At 40.3% G+C, this 19,819-nt stretch overlaps 1 protein-coding gene and 1 long non-coding RNA gene across 2 annotated transcripts in view; one reads left to right on the forward strand and one right to left on the reverse strand.

Moving 5' to 3' along the window:
• LOC109498917 overlaps positions 1-2,957 on the reverse strand; it is a 23,361-nt gene extending 20,404 nt beyond the window's left edge. The window contains exon 1 of the long non-coding RNA XR_002155950.3: positions 2,780-2,957. This is a non-coding gene — a long non-coding RNA (uncharacterized LOC109498917). The remainder of the gene's footprint in view (positions 1-2,779) is intronic.
• Positions 1,110-19,194, forward strand: CTSO (cathepsin O). The gene is made up of 8 exons (XM_023252745.2): positions 1,110-1,317; positions 3,993-4,101; positions 4,741-4,880; positions 7,077-7,244; positions 8,482-8,603; positions 14,761-14,924; positions 15,754-15,846; positions 18,215-19,194. The coding sequence occupies exons 1-8, from the start codon at positions 1,189-1,191 to the stop codon at positions 18,247-18,249; spliced, it is 960 nt and encodes a 319-aa protein (XP_023108513.2). The 5' UTR covers positions 1,110-1,188; the 3' UTR covers positions 18,250-19,194.
• Positions 19,195-19,819: the final 625 nt, after the last annotated feature.

Here is a 19,819-nt window from a genome sequence, read left to right on the forward strand (position 1 = left end):
CAGAGTGTGAATGACATTTCTCTAGGAACCCCCACCATCCTAGTGGTAATGCCTTACTGGAGGGAAAACAAACTTAGCTTGACAATAGCAAGGCCTCAGGTATCTTAGGAGTCCTCTTCAGCATATCAAAGTCCCTCTGGAGGTCTCCCTTTTGACTTTATCTCCCCAACTTCATTGTATAAAACCAGTCACTTTTCACAACCCCAGCGAAGCTCTTTCTGCCCTCCGGTCCGGTCCCATGCTTTAATATAATCACCTTTTTGCACCGTACACATCTTCAAGAATTCTTTCTTGGCTGTGGGCTCTGGACCACCCCACGATCACCCCCAAACCTCATCAATGTGGCTTGAAAAAAATAAGAAGAAAGCATGAAGAATGGGCTTTGGGGAACTAAGCTGAGAAGGTGGAAAACAATTACAATACAAGTGGGGGTGGGGGGAAGCTACCTTACCGTAGAATAAATAGCTAAAACCAAACAATTAAAATACGCAAGGCATCTTACAAAATGTTTTAGGGGGATTACTATATTTAAATTTCACCACAAACTGCAGAAAGGCGTACTACCTCTACCTTTCTTTGCAAATGGAGAAACAGGCTTGAGAGTTTTGAAATGGCCACAATCTCCAGATAAAGAAATTGTGCATTTTCACAACTGTAAATTTTTGTTAACGTATTCACAAACGTCTGCTACACGAATGAGTGCCTTTGTGTAGATTCGCTAACATTTTAGAATTAGGTCCTGAACGTTAGGGACCCTCGTTGAAGGAATCACAGGCATCAAACCAAGTTGACTTCAAATACTGCCTGAATCAGTCTGAGATAAAAGGAAGAAAAATGAAGAACTTCATTCCGGAAGCGAAGGTGACACAGCCGTCCACACTGTCGCATACGGCACATGGACACTCAGGCTTTGCTGTCACAGCTGGGAGACGACACCAGAAAGCACGTGGCCAAGTGCCTAAGGCTTCCGCAAAAAAAAACCCAGCGAGCACCGCAACGGTTTCCGGCTAACCGGATTCCCACCTACAGAGCAATGGGGACGAAAGCGGCGTTGGCGTCTCCAGCCCCCGGCACCCCGCTCCGCCGCTCCCGCCCTGCAAACCCGGGAGGGGGAGGAGCCGAGGAATCGAAAGAGAAAGCAGGCGGCGGGAGCTGGCGGCCGCCGGCCTCCGGGAGCGGGGCGCGGGGATGGAGCTGCGGGCGCTCTGGCTGCTTTGCTGCTGCCTCTGCTGCTGCTGCGGCCGCGCTGCGGATCCCCGCGCCACCTTCACGGCGACGGAGCCGCGGAGCCGCGAGCGACAGGCAGCCGCCTTCCGGGTACCGAGCGCGCGCCGCCCTGTGTCTGTTTCCCGGTCGCCCCTTCAGGTCCCGGGTCGGGGCTGGGGCAGGGGACCAGTGAGAGCCGCCACTCCTGGTGGTCACCCGGCCCGCGGCTCAGTGATGGGTTTGGGGTTTCTGACAAGTTCGCAAGTCAACCTCTCCCTCCGTTCCCCATGTGCCAGCTCTCCCTTGCCTGGGCTGACCAAAAGATTTGATTTTCCGGGGAAGATTCGTCGCGGTAGATTTGTATGATACGCCCAAAGTAATCAATGGATATGTTCAAAGTATTCTCGATTGGAAGAAGCACCCCTTTTAGCAGTCCCCTGGACTGCCCTCACTGCCTTCCAAAGCCGTTCCTTTACAGTGAAAAGAACCAGATAAAGGCGGAAGAAACCCGTCAGTTTTCCTTCCGCAGGGGGGCGCTGGTGACCTCCTGTAACACAATGTTCTAAACAAAGAACCTGCATTTAGAGAGGTCACAGAATCCTTCCCATATATGATTTGCGTGAACGGGGCCTCCTTCAATTGGTGTAGCGACCTTAAAAATTCTTCTTCACTTGGTGGAAATAGATTTTGAAAAGGAGGAAGCATTTAATTTCCTTTTCACATTATTTTCGGAAGTCTTCATAATAATGCTTAGATTTTTACCCCAGCATTCAAACTCTAGAATGGACCGAATTAGCTGAATATAAATAGGTTTTTACTGAGATCAAGAGATACGGATTTAGAACTTGCCTCAGTATGTTCTCTGTATCTGATACCATTTAACAATTTTTTTAATCATGAAAGATGTCATTTCATTGTAAAAGAAAATAGATTTGTTCTAAATAAAAGTAAGTACGAATTTAGTAATACGGCTTTTTGGAATTATATATATATAATATATATATAATATTATATATATATTTTATATATATATATAATATATATATTATATATATATTTTATATATATTATATATATATTATATATATATTTTATATATATATATATATTTTTTTTTTCTGATATACTGTTGGGATTTCTCCTGGAATTCTATAGCTGTACTCTTTTCTGCTCCTCCTCTCTCCCCTAGAAAATTCCATTGTTTAGGAAGTCCTAACCTTGCCTGATTCTGTCCATTCTTGTGTTTTGCCCAAACGAAGATGTGTTTTATTGCTCTTGAGTTACATTCTAGCTTTTAAAACCAGAAGCACGGGTACAATTGTTTGAGAGCAAACTTCCTGTCCTATATTCTACCCCTGCCCCGAGCTTGGTTGTATACTGTGGTGACCCACACCCTTTAGGGAGAATGTAGTTCATCTCATCTATACTGATAATGGCATTCCTTGGCTGAATAAATAAACGCAATGCCTTACTCCTCAAGAAAATCATTTTGGAGGATTGTAGGCACAAGGAGGCCAGAGTAATAAATATATTTTTTAACTTATATAATTTATAAGGATATGTATTTACTTACATAGTTATTCATGTTGGTCCTGTCAAGAGGCCATACCCAGGAGACGATTGTCTACAAAATGCAACTCTTCTCAGGGGCACCGGGGAGGTTCAGTCCATGGGGCGTCCTACTCTCCATTTCAGCTCAGGTCATGATCTCAAGATCCTGATGCATGGGGCTCCATGCTGGGCGTTAATTATTTCATAAATAATCCTTCCAGGACAGCTGAGTAAGGAAAAAATAAGATTACGATTAGTTTCAGTAATAATTTGCTTAAAAATAAACAGCCTAAAGCTATTAAGAGCATGAATGCAAAATGTCCTTTGTGTATTTATTCAAGAGCAAATAGTAATTAAACAAATCTATTGTGTGCCAGCCAAGTGCTCAGTGCGGGAAATGCGGTGATGAGTAAGACAGGCAGTTCTTGCCCTCATTTTGCTTATAGGTTTAAGACACAGGCACACAATAAACACATAGATCCATAAACAAATACATAAGAGCTAGAGTTGGAAACTTATCAAATGGTAGTCCCCTGAAGTTTTATTGCTCCTGCATGGTTGGTTAGCGTTAGGAAATGGAAGCATTTTCTCATAGGTTAAGATAAGTTACAACATTCAGAGCCGAGGAATCTGTAAATAATGGCCACGTTTTCCCTCCAGATCGACAAGCCAATGTATCTTCCTGGGACATTTCCAGGATTGCCTCTTTTTCATAAAGACTTGTTACCCTTAATGAGATAGACATCTCTATACAGCTCAAAAAGAATCAGCTTTATTTATTATTTACTTGTCTATTTTGCCATGCTTTGTTACTTAGTGCTGGGAAATACAAAGATAAAGACATACTTTCCAAATTCAAAATTTAATTAATCTAATGAGTTTCAGTTGGTGATAATTTTCACTAGCATCTAGTGTTTATTTGCAATTCGTTTTATTTTTTCCAGTGTGTTAAACAAACATATTTAGTGCTTTTAGCATGCTTAGGGAAGAGGAATTATAAATGGGTAAGAGATACCTTTCCTGGCCTCAAAAATGTACCTGAAATCAGACAGTAGTTTTCATACAAATGTCTATAAATCTGATCTGGGCCTCTTATGCAGTCTTTCATTGTGATCTTCAGGAAAGAAATCAAGCTTTGACTTTTAATACCTGAAAAATATGCCCGATTTAGTTACACATAAATTGCTCTGCAAAGTTAACATAGGTCATGTAAATTAACTTTTTTCTTCTTTTAGGAAAGTCTTCATAGACATCGATACTTGAATTCTGTATTCCCTGGTGAAAACTCCAGTGCCGTCTATGGAATAAATCAATTTTCTCATTTGTTTCCTGAAGAGTTTAAAGGTATGGTGTGATTGTGCCATTGGTTGTTTGGTTTCCGGATTTTTATTTGTTTCCGTAATTTTTGATGAATTGTGTAATTGTGAATCTGGTGACGTGAGTCATAGTTAACATTTATTACATACTGAACGTCAAGCATGTGCCAGGTGCTGACAGAAAAATTAATTCATGGTCCTTCTCTTGTAATTAAGAGATCTAAATGTTATAATCTAGAATCTAAATGTTATAATTAGATATAATCTAAGATCTAAATGTTATAATTGTAGACGTTTCCATGTGGCTGTAAGGGCCAATGTTCCATCCTTTGTGCAGTTTTTTAGTGCTATTTCTATTCAAGACATCCACAGTTCCATGGGTTAGGATAAAACCAGCGATGTCAAGAAGACTCATTTTTATTATTGACCAAGTTCTAAAAGACAAGTCATTTTCTGTGGCAACTCCTAGTACTATTGTAGGAATTCCTATCTTGGTAGCTTTCAGTGAGTGCATTTCATGTTACGAGAAAGCATAAAGGAAAATCTCAAATGGCAGGTTCTACCAGAAAGCTACTGTTTCTGTTTGAAAAGTTCCTGCAAAAAGAATCCCAGGGGGCCTCCCTATAATATAATGTTGGCTGCCTTTTCCTTCCATGTTTCAATTCAGCTATTTACTTAAGAAGCAAACCTTCCAGATTGCCCAGATACCGAGCAGAAGTGCAAACATCCATACCCAGTGTGTCTTTACCGTTAAGATTCGACTGGCGGGACAAGCATGTTGTAACACAAGTGAGAAACCAGCAGACCGTGAGTTTCAGGAGTTGTTGTTGTTGTTGTTGCTGCTGCTGCTGCTGCTGCTTTTCTCTTTTTAAATACTCTTGGTGTGGGAAGTCACCTTTGAGGTCCAGTTCAGTCAAACTTGTGATAGAAGCCATCATTTCTCTGGGTAAAATCACAGAGATGATCTCCAATCATCCAGAAATGACAACTAAGGGAGAATCTCTGGTGAAATGAGAGACAGAGGCCAAAGCCTGACTGTTATTTTGAAGATAAGCCTGTCCCTCTGAACCCCCACCATTGGCATAGGCAATGTCAGCTGACCAGGGAAAGTCGATCCCCTAACCACAGGGATACAGTCTCCATTTATCTGCAGTGGAAACCTCACCAGGTCTTTTAGCTTCCTGGTGTGTAGTGTCTTAGAGCAGTCACTATCTAGTTAGGGTGATCCTTTTTTATTTCTCAGGTTATACATCCATTGATATAAATTCTACCACCAGATCATTTACTTGCTTTATTATTGAATCCAGAGTGAAGTATTAATTAGTCAGAAACTGAATCCTTCCAGGAAGTGTCTGTATTGTATTAAAGGAATACAATTGAATTAATCTTTTTTTTTAAACTTAAACAGACGAGGGGAGTGCTTTCTTTCTTTTTTTTTTAACGTTTACTTATTTTTGAGAGAGAGAGAAGAGTGGGGGAGGTGCAGAGAGGAAGACACGGTATTCAAAGCAGGCTCCAGGCTCTGAGCTGTCAGCACAGAGCCCGATGTGGGGCTTGAACCCACAAAGTGTGGGATCATAACCTGGGACGAAGTTGGCCGCCCAACCGACTGAGCCACCCAGGCACCCCAGAATTAGTAATATTTAATCAAAGTAATATACTGTAGGGGTGTCTGAGTGGCTCCGTCGATTAAGCATCCAGCTCAGGTCATGATCTCATGGTTTGTGGGTCTGAGCCCCACGTCGGGCTCTGTGTTGACAGCTCAGAGTCTGGAGTCTGCTTTGGATTCTGTGTCTCCCATTCTCTCTGACCCTCCCACTCGTGCTTTGTCTCTCTCTCTCTCTCTCTCTCTCTCTTCCTCTCTCTCTCCCTCTCTCTCAAAAACAAACATTAAAATATTTTTTTCTAATTAAAAAAAAAAACAAAGAAATATACTGGAGAGATATTTTTCAACAGAAACTGCCCTCCTGGGGCAGGTATGGAAAGGTTAACTAAAGCTAGCTATTGGTATGGTGCCCTGCAATCTGTATTTGCTTTTCTCAAGGTGTGGAAACCCACAAGTAGAGTCTGTTACTGCATATTTTCCTATGCCATAGGCGCTGGAGATATAGTTGCAATAAAGTTGCTCGGCAAAGACGACCAATTGTTCGTCTTCCTTTCTTTGCCCAACTGGGCAGCCCATGTCCTATGATTAAGGCAGCAGGGCCCAATTGCAAATCTTACTCTTACCTGTGCCTTTTCTATGGGTCCTTCTTCCTTGTGCATGATCCTTGATTTCATTTCCTCCATCTTTCCCCTTTTTTTCAGGACCAACACTTTTATTCTTTTGTTCCAGTTTGTTCAATAAGATCCAGTTAATAGATCCAGAATCAGGAAGAGTGTCAGGCAATATTTGAGTAAGGAATGACCAGTATGGGTTTTTATCATTATGACATTTTATGGGCATACGTGATCTGCCCGTGCTGGCTCCCTGACAGCCTAAAAAAGTAAATCATTCAGTTCCCGTGTCCATCAAGTCATGAGTACAACGCATATGACATATCCTCACCCCATGTCACCTCATGGAGATGGTGGATGTCATAGCGGCAGAGTGTCCGGGGAGAAACAAGAAGGAAGTTGGTACACTTCCTAAAAGCAGAAGTCCCGTTCAGTGCACTGGTTAGTCTTTTAAAAGACCATCAGTTCGTCCAAGTGTTTTCTCAGTCTCTAAAATTCGCTTTTTTCTTGCATTGTCTACTGTGCAATGGCAATACTACCAATTTATCTTTTCTTATGATTACATTTTGATGCTTGAAAGAGAATTTTGGTTTTCCTTTCTTTTGGCAGTTGGAAAATCTACAGGATGGGCAGTATTTTGCAGCCCCCCCCCCCCCCCCCCCCCCCCCCCCCGCAGAGTCTGCTCATGTTAATTGACTTGATAACTTGTGATATGTAGAGATGTTGGCAAACTTGGTTTGGACATCATTTGAGGATAAACACTATCCTATCTCTCTTTTTAAACAGTGTGGAGGTTGCTGGGCCTTCAGTGTGGTGGGTGCCGTGGAATCTGCATATGCGATAAAAGGGAAGCCTTTGGAAGACCTAAGTGTTCAGCAGGTCATCGATTGTTCATATAATAATTACGGCTGCAATGGAGGGTCTACTCTCAATGCTTTGAACTGGCTGAATAAGGTGATTTCTCGGCCTTTCGAACTCTTCGTTTCCGCTCTTGTTTACTTAACATGCATTTAGAATGGAAACAGTTTACTCTCATATACCAAGGAGTGTTTTTAAGTTCAGAAATTTAAACGACCAAAGCTTGAATTAATCAGAAGATTTCAAAATGAATTGCTTTCAGGCAAGTCGGCTGTTGAGAAATCAAAGCGTGAAAAATCTTACCTGAGATCTGTTTCCAGAAAAACATGTATGTTTATTTCTTAGCACTTCTTAATAGGTCAGTGCTCTTTTACATAGATACGTTCGCATCATGTCCCAGAAGGATGAGACCATACGATTATTGATTTCCATAGAATTTTTGAATACTGAGATTATAAGGGATGTTAGAAATCAGCAAATGTAGTAACTCTTTACGTGGATGAAGAAATGAGCCCTGAGAGGTGAGATCATGTTGCCAAATTAGCAGCTGAGCCAGGACTGTGTCTTAAGTCTTCTGTTCCCACTGAAGGGCTTTATCCCCTATACCACAGTGTCTCTCGGTGTTCTTAGGACACTCTCTGACATTGTCCTCTATCCAGTATCCACTGCATGAAGCCAGACAGTGAGGCTGTTGCTATGTTTTGTAAAAGTGGTCAAGCTGGAATTTCCCAAATTTGAATATCCTTTTCTTGTTCATTTTCTGTATTTTGAGTCACTGCATACCAGAAGCTGCTCGGTACACATCAGGGGCAACCAAGAATGGTGTGGTCCCTGGCTTCTGTAACGCAGAAGCAGGAAAGTAAGGTTGCGTCTCGACAACTAAAAAATAAATGACATGTGCCAGTCGAATGGCACAAAGATGTGGATAGAAAGAATGCTTGACCTGACCGTTGCCTGTGCATAAAACGCTGTGCTGAGTGAGTCTCAGAGACTTGCTGACAGAACTTATGGCTTTGGAAGGAAAATGGCTCACCTTATTTTAACCTCAGGAGAAAAAGGATAAGACTTTATTATCCAGTGGAAGAAGGTTCTAAGGAAGGAAGATATAGGGAAACAATAGTAAGAGAGAAAGAGAATTGAGTTTAATTACTTAGTATGTCCCTACCAAACACCTAAAGATTTAATCTAAGGTCTTAAGAACGTAAGGAATATCCGCGTGATGAGGGCGTGGCCAAGTTGAATCTTATTTTGACATGTTGCAGTAAGTTCTATTTGATTTCTAAAACAATTGCATTTTAAATAAAGAACATTCTGGATGTTCATTTTCTCTTAGACGCATGTAAAACTGGTGAGAGATTCAGAGTACCCATTCAAAGCGCAAAATGGCCTGTGCCGTTACTTTTCTGATTCACATTCTGGATTTCCAATCAAAGGTTATTCTGCATATGACTTCAGGTAATTGTCTTATCCTAGTGTGTCTTTCCCTCTATTTCTTAATTTCTGATCCGTTGGCTATTCAGAATTAATAACTTGATTGAAGGCATAAGTGCCTACTTATTTTAAGACCTGCTTTTTACTAGAGAGACCAATGGAGTGCTATGGTTGTTAACAACAACCAATGGATGTTGTTTCTTATGCATGATCAGCTTATTTGTCCATTTGTCATTAGAATAGAATTAACACATTTAAATCCAGCTTAAGGTGTAATTTATACTGACCACCTTCCTCTTAACAAATTGAGTTGTCATAATTGCCATTAGTATATTTCAACCTTACTGTTGAATCAATCCAAAATTGCTTTGTGTTACTCTCCAGCTAATATCGAGCAATCTACATAACCAAGAAGCATTTTTTGAACACCCTTGGATTTTTTAAAGGATCAACTTTAAGAAAAGCATAAACTGAAACTTAGAAGCAAGTAAGAGTATATTACTGGAGGTAGATTATGCGGCACGCACTATAGGCACGAGGGAAGCACAGGGGTGGATAAAGATAGGCCGAGGAAGGGCCCTGAAGTGTTGGAAGTTGAAGGGCAAGATGACTTTGGGTAGGTTCAGAGGGAAACAGTCGTTAAAAAGGGCTTTAAAAATGCATGAAAACCTGAAAGCCAGCTAGAAAACCATTGTGACCATTCAATACAGTGCAAGATAGGTGTTCAGGGATAATAGGACAAAGGAAGACACAAACAACTCCTTTTTGCATTTAAAAAAAATGGAGAGGAAACTTCACATAGTCTTTTGAAACAGAGAAAGCAGAAAGTAAATTATATTCAGCTGAGGTGACAGACTACCCTAAAACATACCAGTACTGAATATAAAAGAGTCTCTTGATCCAGATGGTGCCAACCCATGAGATCTGAAGGAAATCAAGGGTGAAATTAGATCATTGAAGAAAATGGAACCCCTCTGAAGAAGCACGAGTGTACCAGAGGGCTGGCACATTGCCGGCACAGCTCCTGTCCACAGCAAGGACTCTCGGGGTGACCCTAGGAATGAAACACCAGAGAACTGCGATCCCACAGACGGAGGCTCCTCAGAATCAATCACTAAATGTGCAAAGTCATTGAGTGCATCATTCCACATCTTTTTGAAGGAAATGCACTTTCAGAAATGAGAAAGTGTGCTTCTATCAGCTACCAGTTCCTTGGGAGTAAAAGGAAGGCGTGTGCACGAGAAAGAACTCGATTTTCAAAATGTCACTTAAAAATTTCAGGGAATGCCCCATCATGAGTAGCAAAGTGGAAAAAAAAAATTAGGAAGAAACCAGAGAAGAATAGGCATTAGCTTGAATTAGAGAGTGAGAGAGAGAGAATGTAAGTCACTGGCATTGGACCTGAAGTCTGATCCATGTAATTCTTTGGCTAAGAAGAACAGAGGTCCCACTAAAAAAAATCTCTATGTTTACACTGAATATAAACATTCTGATAATACAGTGCTAAGCTAATTGTGTTAGACTCCCCCAAGAAGATCTCTCTTTGATTTACTCATTCCTTCTCAAATACTTACTGAACTTTGTTTCAGGTTCTGGGGGCTCAGCAGTGAACAAAACAGACAAAAAACTGATTGTATTTTAGTGATAGAGACAGGCAATAAGGAAAAAAAAATATGTACAGCACGTTAGGTGTAATCATTTCTAAAAAAAACTAAGTAAAATGGTGGGAGGAAGAGGAAACGTCAGGTTGAAGGAAGGGGAGTATAGGGGCCAGGACGGAGCTTTTTGAAAAGATGTCATTTGAGCAAAGACCTGGAGAAGCATGAGAATATAGCCATGTAGACATCTAGGGAAATACTGTTCCCAGCAGGAGCTGTAAGGGTGAAGGCCCTGAGACAGAAACATGTTTGGCATATTTAAAGAACAATGACGCCCACTGGGACTGTAATGGAGAGAAGATGGACAAGACTACTAGGAGATAAGGTAATCTGGAAAGAAAGAAAGAAGAAAGAAAGAAAGAAAGAAAGAAAGAAAGAAAGAAAGAAAGAAAGAAAAAGAGAGGAAGGGAGAAAGAAAGAAAGAAAGAAAGAAAGAAAGAAAGAAAGAAAGAAAGAAAGGAAGGGAGAAAGAAAGAAAGAAAGAAAGAAAGAAAGAAAGAAAGAAAGAAAGAAAGAAAGAAAGAAAGAAAGAAAGAAAGAAAGAGAGGAAGGGAGAAAGAAAGAGAAAGAAAGAAAGAAAGAAAGAAAGAGAAAGAGAGGAAGGGAGAAAAGAAAGAAAGAAAAGAAAGAAAGAAAGAAAGAAAGAAAGAAAGAAAGAAAGAAAGAAAGAAAGAAAGAAAGGAAAGGAAGAAAGGAAAGGAAGAAAAAGAAAGAAAGAAAAGGTTACCTGGTCATAATCTCGGAGCAGTGTTAGAAGAATGGTCTTAGATATGAGACATAATAGGTTAATACCCCTCATAGAAAGTAAAGCCCCCCCCAGAGTATATTGAGGGATTTTAGGTAAAGAATGAGAGAGGAGAGAGTCAAGGAGGAGAACAGGCTTTTTGGCCTGAACAGCTGAAAGGATGGAATTAACTGTCACTGGAGATATGAAAGTCTAAGGCAGGAACGGATTCAGCAAGCAACATCATGTTCCAGCAGTAATCCCGAGAAACATTGGAAGGGAAATGGAGAAATGAGACAGAACAGGAAAGGAAGGGTTTTCGTATTAAGCAAAATAGAACTGAGGGTACTGGTCCCACCGGGGAGCTATTGGGACCAAGGTAAACTATGCATTTCAATGTTATCCCATCCAAATTGATGATCACTGCATTCCGTGTCAGTTGAGGGTGCTGCCAGGGTAGAGGTGGGGGGGTGAGCTGGATTTCCTGGCTCTTTAAGAGAAGAGCCTCAGGCAAAAAACTACAGCGGGCCCCATGTTTGAAGCCAGGCTGATTGTGCCCCTGTTACCGCCTCCAACACCAGCACCACCACCGCAGTGGCAAGGGCCAGAGGACTTGGGAAGATTTTCCACAGCAACGCTGTAACCAGGCACTCGACTAGGCCTAACACTTAAAAACCGTCACTTCCATTGAGGTTTCTGAGACTCAGGGAGGGTCACAGAGCTCATGAACTAACTATAGGGCCACATTAGAATTCATATTTGTCGAGCTCTGAAACTCATATTTTTTCCCTCCCTCTATTTCTCAGGTCATGAGCTCTTTAATTTTTCAGTAGTTTCAGACAGTGTGAGCCCACACACAGCTATCGGCCAAAAACTCCAAAAAATCTCATGCAGAGCCTGAAAAGATCTAAAACTAAGCCAACCAGCAACCAACCAAACAAGCAAAACCTCACTGAATCGTAAGAACATAGTCTAGTCACAAAGGAAAATTACCATTTATATCCAGGCTTCTTCATGCATTTTTGTTTATCAGGCCCCAGGAAAGACCTTTCAGAACTCAAAATAAATATGAGAGTGACTATGTCAAGAAAAAGAGAAGGAACCCCGTATTAACAATGGACTGAAAAACTAGGGCACAGTATTAACACACTGAATTCTAGGAATGAGAAAATGGAAATCTACATACTCATGTAGAGTCTAGAACAGAAAAGACCTACCTTAGTCACTAAATCTTGATGACAGTAAACTTGAGAATTCTTTTAAAGATTGTAGGATTTGTATCTTACTGATCCATAAAGTGGATAGTAAGCATATGGGAAAAGATTTGATAACGTGTCCATTATCAGCAGAGTATATTTTGATAGTACACTTGACCCTCAAACACAGGCTTGAACTGCATGTTCCACTAATACGTGGGTTTTTTTCCAGTAAATACAATATGGTACTGTATTTTATTTTCCTTATGATTTTATGAAAACTTTTTTCCCTATCTTTATTGCAGGAATACAGTAATTGAGTACATAAAATGTACAAAAAATGGGTTAATCCACTGCTTATGTTATCAGCAAGTCTTCCAGTCAACAGTAGACTATTAAGGCTTTGGGGAGTCAAAAGCTATATGTGGACTTTCAACTATGTGGAGGTTCGGCACCCCTATCCCTGGGTTCACGGTCAATTGTAATTCTATATTGGGCTAATAATGGAAAAAAGATGCTGTTTGGAGTATATTTTGACTTGATAAAAGCCAACGTCTTTCTGAAACACAGATGGTAACAATGCTAGTCGGTTCTGGGGCTAAATGGAACTTTTGCCTGCTGGTCTTGACTGGCATGTCTTCCTATTTCGTATTTTCCAGCATCTTTGATATCTTTTCTTTAGTGCTGCCTCCAAGCAGAGACTATTACTCAATTGGTTTTTGATCGTACAATGTTAATTACCCTTTGCATTCTAAAAACTATTTCTTCTTCTTGATGTTTCTCTTTCCATCATGCTGTCCTTGACACTGGATCTTTGATGTCATATATTTACGGTATAGCTTTTGTTTTCTTCAAAAGGTAGAGACAGCTGTATCACTGTTTTACAGAGATAATCCTATTTGTCATATTTGGATAGCAAAATAGTCAAAATTTTTACTATAAAATATTCAAAAATTTGAATACAATAAAATACACATTATACACTACAATCTATGCTGAGCAAAATTGGTTTATTAGATAACTTAGAAATAAGAAAAGGAAGCAATATTTATTTTAAATGTAGAGTATGATTTATGTGTAGGCATGCTATAAAATTTATACCTACAATTTTATCCTTATACTGATTTGCGACATAGATGACTTCAGTCACCTGCTGGAGTCACTGGACTCCAGTGTGACTGAAATGACTCCAGTCTGGAGCTGGAATTTGAACCTAGCTATGTGGAACTTCACGGACTATACCCTACCTGTCCCAAGGTAATATTAATGAATACAAGTTATTATTACAGTAGCAAAAATTAGGATTGACTGCTTATAGATCTCCAAGAAAAAGATCTTCGTGTTAACAGGTAATATGGATAAATGTATAGAATGAATGTGTAGTTTCTGTCTCAATAAATTCTCTTATGCACTCAATTTTTTCCCCACCTGTGGACAAAATATCCCCTTGATAGAAACTGATCTCCGGCTGGATATGACGATGGATTATTTACTCTTTCAAGCTACAAATCCAACCATAACTTGCTGTAGCAATACACTCCCAAATGCTATCTACATGGCTTGAAATATGAATGACTTGGTTTCAGTGTCCACACACAAAGCTGACCTTTAAAAGTGTAAATAGTGGTTTAATCACATACTTCCAAGATTGATGACGGCTGAGTGTTGTGTAACATTAGGCTTTATCAGCACACGTCCATGTGTGAGAGCAATAACTATGTCTTTCGCAGTCTTGGCAAGCTAGTACTGGTTCTCCTGGCACCTTGGCATCTCTTCTGTTGCATAATGACAGTCGCCACTTTGAGATAACCCTCCCCTATGATTTCTGCATTTGGCATTCCGTTAACAGAAGTTGGTCAGTTTCTTGATTCTCACATGGTGTGGCAGAGGTATGTCTCCGTGCATTCAGTCTTCTCACTTCCCTTAGAAGAATCCCCTTAGAACTAGATGCTCTAGCTAGCTACAGAACTCCACTTCCCATCTTCCCTGAAGCTAAACTTAGTTAATCCGTAACCGAGTACTAGCCAATACATATACATACAGGCATATGCACAATGTGCACGTTACTTTTCGGAAGTCTTCTTGACAGGAATGTAGCCCTTCTTTCTCCTTTTTGCTGTTTAAAAGATATGTTAAATGGCTAGAGCTCCAGCAGCCACCTTGGATCACGAATTGACCTTGGCAATGGGAACCTCACATGGCAGAACGAGAATCTAGAAAGATTCTGACTTCCAATATCTTGGAGCCTCATAGCAGTCCTGGGCTGTCGATCTCCCAGACTTCTTCTAGTTTCCGTTCTTTACATCTTCTGTAATTGCAACCAAATCTATTCCTAACCATGCACAGATTAAATAGATTATAAAATATCTTTACCTCAAAAACTAACCTCCTTAGGGCGCCTGGGTGGCTCAGTCGGTTAAGTGTCCGACTCTTGATTTCGGCTCAGGTCATGATCTCACGGTTTGTGGATTCAAACCCCACATGGGGCTCTGGGCTGATGGTATGGAGCCTGCTTGAGATTCTCAGTCTCCCTCTCTTTCTGCTCCTCCCCTGCTTGTGTTCTCTCTCTCACCTCCTTGACTGTATATTTCCTCTTTTGGTAGTGACCAAGAAGACGAAATGGCAAAAGCACTTGTCACCTTTGGCCCATTGGTCGTGGTAGTAGATGCAGTGAGCTGGCAAGACTATTTAGGAGGCATAATACAGCACCATTGCTCTAGTGGAGAAGCAAATCATGCAGTTCTCATAACCGGGTTTGATAAAATAGGTAAGTGCTGATCAGACTTGGTTGGTTACTTTCCAGCCTGAACTCTGATTAACAGATGATCGCCATTATTTTTAAAATGCTGAAATTTCGGGGCGCCTGGGTGGCTCAGTTGGTCAAGCATCCGACTTCAGCTCAAGTCATGATCTCATGGTTTGTGGGTTTGAGTCCCGCATCGGGCTCTGTGCTGACAGCTCGGAGCCTGGAACCTGCTTTGGGTTCTGTGTCTCCCTCTGTCTCTGCCCACCCCTCACTAGTACTCTATCTCTCTCTCTCTCTCAAAAATAAATAAAAACATTTAAAAATCAATCAGTCATTCAATCAACCAAGCTGAAATTTGGTCGTTCTGTGTCTAAGTCCTCCTAAGACCTTTACAGCTTTTCAGTAGACTTCCAGGTACAAATGCCCTGTCATGTCCACCCCCCCCCCCCCGATCAATTAATACCTTGTTAAAACGATGATAATTCTTGATTTAAATAATGTGCATTCTCCACCTGGAATGTTTACAATACTTGTTGGGAAAAAAGACCTGCTTATTATTTTATCATACATATCTAACAGTTCTTCCCCCCCCCACCCCCCTTTTCCTAATTCCCTGGAATTGCGTGTATGTTTTCATTTCATGCTATCCAAATTCAAACGTGTATTTTTCCATTATTAGAGTGTGACACTAACTACAGCTCCTGTTTACTTGGCTAGTATATATTAGCATAACATTACGTTTTTAATCTTTTGCTCAGAGCTACTATACTTATCCAGAACTAGCCTTTAAATATGCATTCACAAAAAAAATCTGAGTTTTGAGAACTTGTTGCCATTTTATATCTTGTAGGAAATACTCCATATTGGATTGTGCGGAACTCATGGGGAAGTTCATGGGGAGTAGATGGCTATGCCCATGTTAAAATGGGAGGCAATATTTGTGGTGAGTCATGAATTGATGTTTAAAACTTCAGGCTAAATGTACAGGAAGATACTTTGACTATATTAAAATTATATATCTGTCCAGTCCATAGTATGCTTTTACAGTAATAATTTTCATTCTTTAGCCAACTGTTACAAATAAAATAGTGTTGGGGCACCTGGGTGGCTCAGTCGGTTAAGCATCTGACTCAATTTCAGCTCAGGTCATGATCTCGTGGTCATGAGATCGAGCCCCATGTGGGGCTCCTTGCTGGGCCTGGAGCCTGCTTAAGATTCTCTCTCTCTCTCTCTCTGTCTCTCTCTCCCTCCCTCCCTCCCTCCCTCTGCCCTTCTTTATGCCCCTCCCCTGTTCATGCGCATGCACACCCATGTGCTTGTTCTCTCTCAAAAATAAATTAATTAATTAACCTAATTAAACAGTGTTCTTAAAAGAGACACTATTGCATATGTTCATATTTTGAAAAGGAGGAGAGACTTCCCTGAAAACAAATATAATGAGCAAAATATGATAAAATGGTGTAATAATTTACTGAAGTTAACTTCAAACACCATATAAATAATCAACTTAGGGGGCACCTGGGTGGCTCAGTCGGTTGGGCGGCCGACTTCGGCTCAGGTCAAGATCTCGCGGTCCGTGAGTTCGAGCCCCGCGTCGGGCTCTGTGCTGACTGCTCAGAGCCTGGAGCCTGTTTCCGATTCTGTGTCTCCCTCTCTCTGACCCTCCCCCATTCATGCTCTGTCTCTCTCTGTCTCAAAAATAAATAAACGTTAAAAAAAAAAATTAAAAATAATCAACTTAGGAGTCCAAAATTCTCCAAAAACATCACCTAGTTCTAATTTATTTTATATAACTGTATGAATTTTTCTCAACTTGTGCATTATCATATTCGCTCAAGGATTATCAAGAATCACTTTTTCTTTGTATCAAAATGTATGAAAATATGGGCATTAGGATGTTCTCTGATTTAATATGTCCCTTGTCACACCTATAGATTCAAGCAAAACAAGAACTGGGATTGAGAGGCTAAAGCAAATACCAAATATACTTATCTTACTGAATAAAAATTTTTTTTTGGTAATTAACTACAAGCAAAATTAAAACAGCTAGTTTAGTATTTTATGCTGTATTCTAAAAACCTATATTTAAACTTATATTCTAAGGTTTTTGATCTAGAAAATCAGCATAGTTAGGAATCAAGTTTGAGCCAAACTATATTACATATGAAAGTGATCATTTAATTTCTCATTACAATGATTCCTAACCTGCATACAGGTTTTTAAAAGTTGTAGAACCCTCCAGATAGACTGAGAAAAGAGAGTACAGAAAAGTTTGACAGTTTATATTTTGATTCAATCTAGTGACTACTGGCCAATAGTTGCATAAAGTAGGATCCATGAGAGTTAATCAATGATTTGTTCTATCACCCCAATAAAATATTTATCTTCAGTTATTTATGAAGGAGAGTGATCCTCACAGAAATCTTCCAGCCAGAGCACTAGCAACCCAATCAGGCCTCCACTTTTTAGCATCGTCGGGGGCTTTCACATTTTTGGAACTTGCAGGTAAATTACTGCTGCCATTCATTGAACTTCTGCTGCTAAACATAAATGATCTCTGTCAAAGTGGTGGTGCTTGGATCTAGGCTGCTTCAGAGCTCTGGCAGGAGAGTTGCAAGAACATGATTCAACATTGGTTCATAATTGCCTCATTATGACTCTGTATCCCTCCCCCCACACACACCTCTTCTTCATCCCCCATCTACTGAGGGTGAGTTGAAATAATTTCTCCTGTCTACCTGTTTTCCAATTTGATTTTCCAAAGCTTGCCTGGTTGGTAATTATGCAGGGATCCAAATCCTTCCTGAAAATGAGTATTTCCTGAAAGTTCCATACCTGGTAATGATCACATTTCTCTTATGAATGATGTTATAACACAGCATCCCATGGCCCCAAGAGATTTTAAATACATAGCTAATTGCACTGAAATCCAGTCTTCAAATGGACTGTTTATTGCTTTTGCCATGATATTGAGATGTATGGTCTTGTATGCCAAGAAAGCATAGCACATTTGTGATTTATTTAAATTTTGTGCAAGTTCCAAGGTTGAATTTTCAAATTGTATTTAAAACAGTCCTATAAATAATTGTATTGCCTCTAAGCAATATATATGAGTGCAATAAAGATTTCAGATATATTCATCTATTCAGGTAATAAGTCTTTTGGGGGTTTTTGTAGTTTCTTGAAACAAAAATATTAGTCATGTCTTCTAATATCTTCTTTTGAAGTTGCCATATTTATCCTAACAGCTATAATCATTCCATTATTTTTTGGAGGAAATAGACTAGCACTGATGATTTCTTTTTTTCTAGGTATTGCAGATTCTGTTTCTGCTGTATTTGTGTGATTTGTTGGGCAGATCAAGGGACAACTACGAAATGAAGGTTCATAATGGAATGGAGCATAGAGTTCATTCTCAGTGTTATTTGCCTGTAGGCCATCAGCTCAGTGGCCTGGAAGTAATCTGTGGAAGAGTTTCCTACTTTAGGATGAAGGTCAGGTTAAGAATTTCTTCAATTTGAAGAGACTTATCTGGTTTGATTATTGTTGGTTTGCTTGTTTTAATGATACACTTCTAGTAAGATTAAAGAAGGGATAGGAATTGCTTTTCCTTTGTAGAATATAATCACTAGCCTTAGCTTACACTTATATAGAAGAAAGCCAGCCTAAAACGGGGTGTGCTTCTCACAATTCACAGCCCACCGAGATGGAATTTCTTAAGGATTTTGAAATGCCAATTGCTTTACCTCCACAAAAGACACATACCCCTTGAACTGTAGAAAGGTCATGTAGAAAGAAGCAAAAGGAGAAAGGCACTTTTTAAGAGAAATAGATTGAAATTGAAGGACCGATATGGCAGCTATATGGTAGGAAAAACTCAAGTAGCATTGTCTGAGCGACTATTGTTAGGAGACTTTGTCAATAGGATTCCAATGGGTCTTTTTTCTTAGTTTGTTCTCCCTGTGTTGAGGAGCAATGCATTTTCCCACTCTCTTTCTCTTACTCTTTACTGTGCCACTCCTAAATTTTCCTAGTGGCTTGACTTCCCTGACTAAAGAAGCCTCCTATTTTTACTATTTTATAACCATTTATTTGGCTCCATTTGTTTCTAAGCCTTTATCAAACCAGGATCTCACCTTTCGGTTCCTCCCACCATTCCTAGGCACCACCCCTTTCAAAGCCTAATCCCATCAGTCTGAGGTCTCAGCCAAACTGAATTTCCTAGGCTCTCTGGTTTCCCACTCTTCTGCTTATTTTTTCCAGATTCCCATTAAAACCACATTTTTGTGCATCTCTGCCTTCTTCCTGGTTCCTGGTTCTTGATGCTGGTGTTCTCTCTTACAAAAGTCATTATGTGTGGGTGTGTGGGAGTATAAGAGCCTCGGGGCATAAGAGCTGACCTACTCATTGAACAGAAGCACAATACATAGTATTAAATGGATTAATATGGGGCGCCTGGGTGGCGCAGTCGGTTAAGCGTCCGACTTCAGCCAGGTCACGATCTCAAGGTCCGTGAGTTCGAGCCCCGCGTCGGGCTCTGGGCTGATGGCTCAGAGCCTGGAGCCTGTTTCCGATTCTGTGTCTCCCTCTCTCTCTGCCCCTCGCCCGTTCATGCTCTGTCTCTCTCTGTCCCAAAAATAAAAATAAACGTTGAAAAAAAAAAAAAAGAAAAAAAAATAAATGGATTAATATAAGAAAATCATATCCAATATTGCATATGCAAACTTTTCTGAAATTTATGGTTGCTTTCTAAGGTGGAATATCTTAACAAAAACAGACTTTTAGACATAACCGCAACCTCTAAAAAAATTGAGGGGGTGCCTGGGTGGCTCAGTCGGTTAAGCATCCAATTGATTTCAGCTAAGATCGCAATCTTGCAGTTCGTGAGTTTGAGCCCCACATCTGGGCCTGTGCTG

This window comes from Felis catus, chromosome B1 (genome assembly GCF_018350175.1).
Source record: "Felis catus isolate Fca126 chromosome B1, F.catus_Fca126_mat1.0, whole genome shotgun sequence".
In the NCBI taxonomy this organism is placed as follows: domain Eukaryota; kingdom Metazoa; phylum Chordata; class Mammalia; order Carnivora; family Felidae; genus Felis; species Felis catus.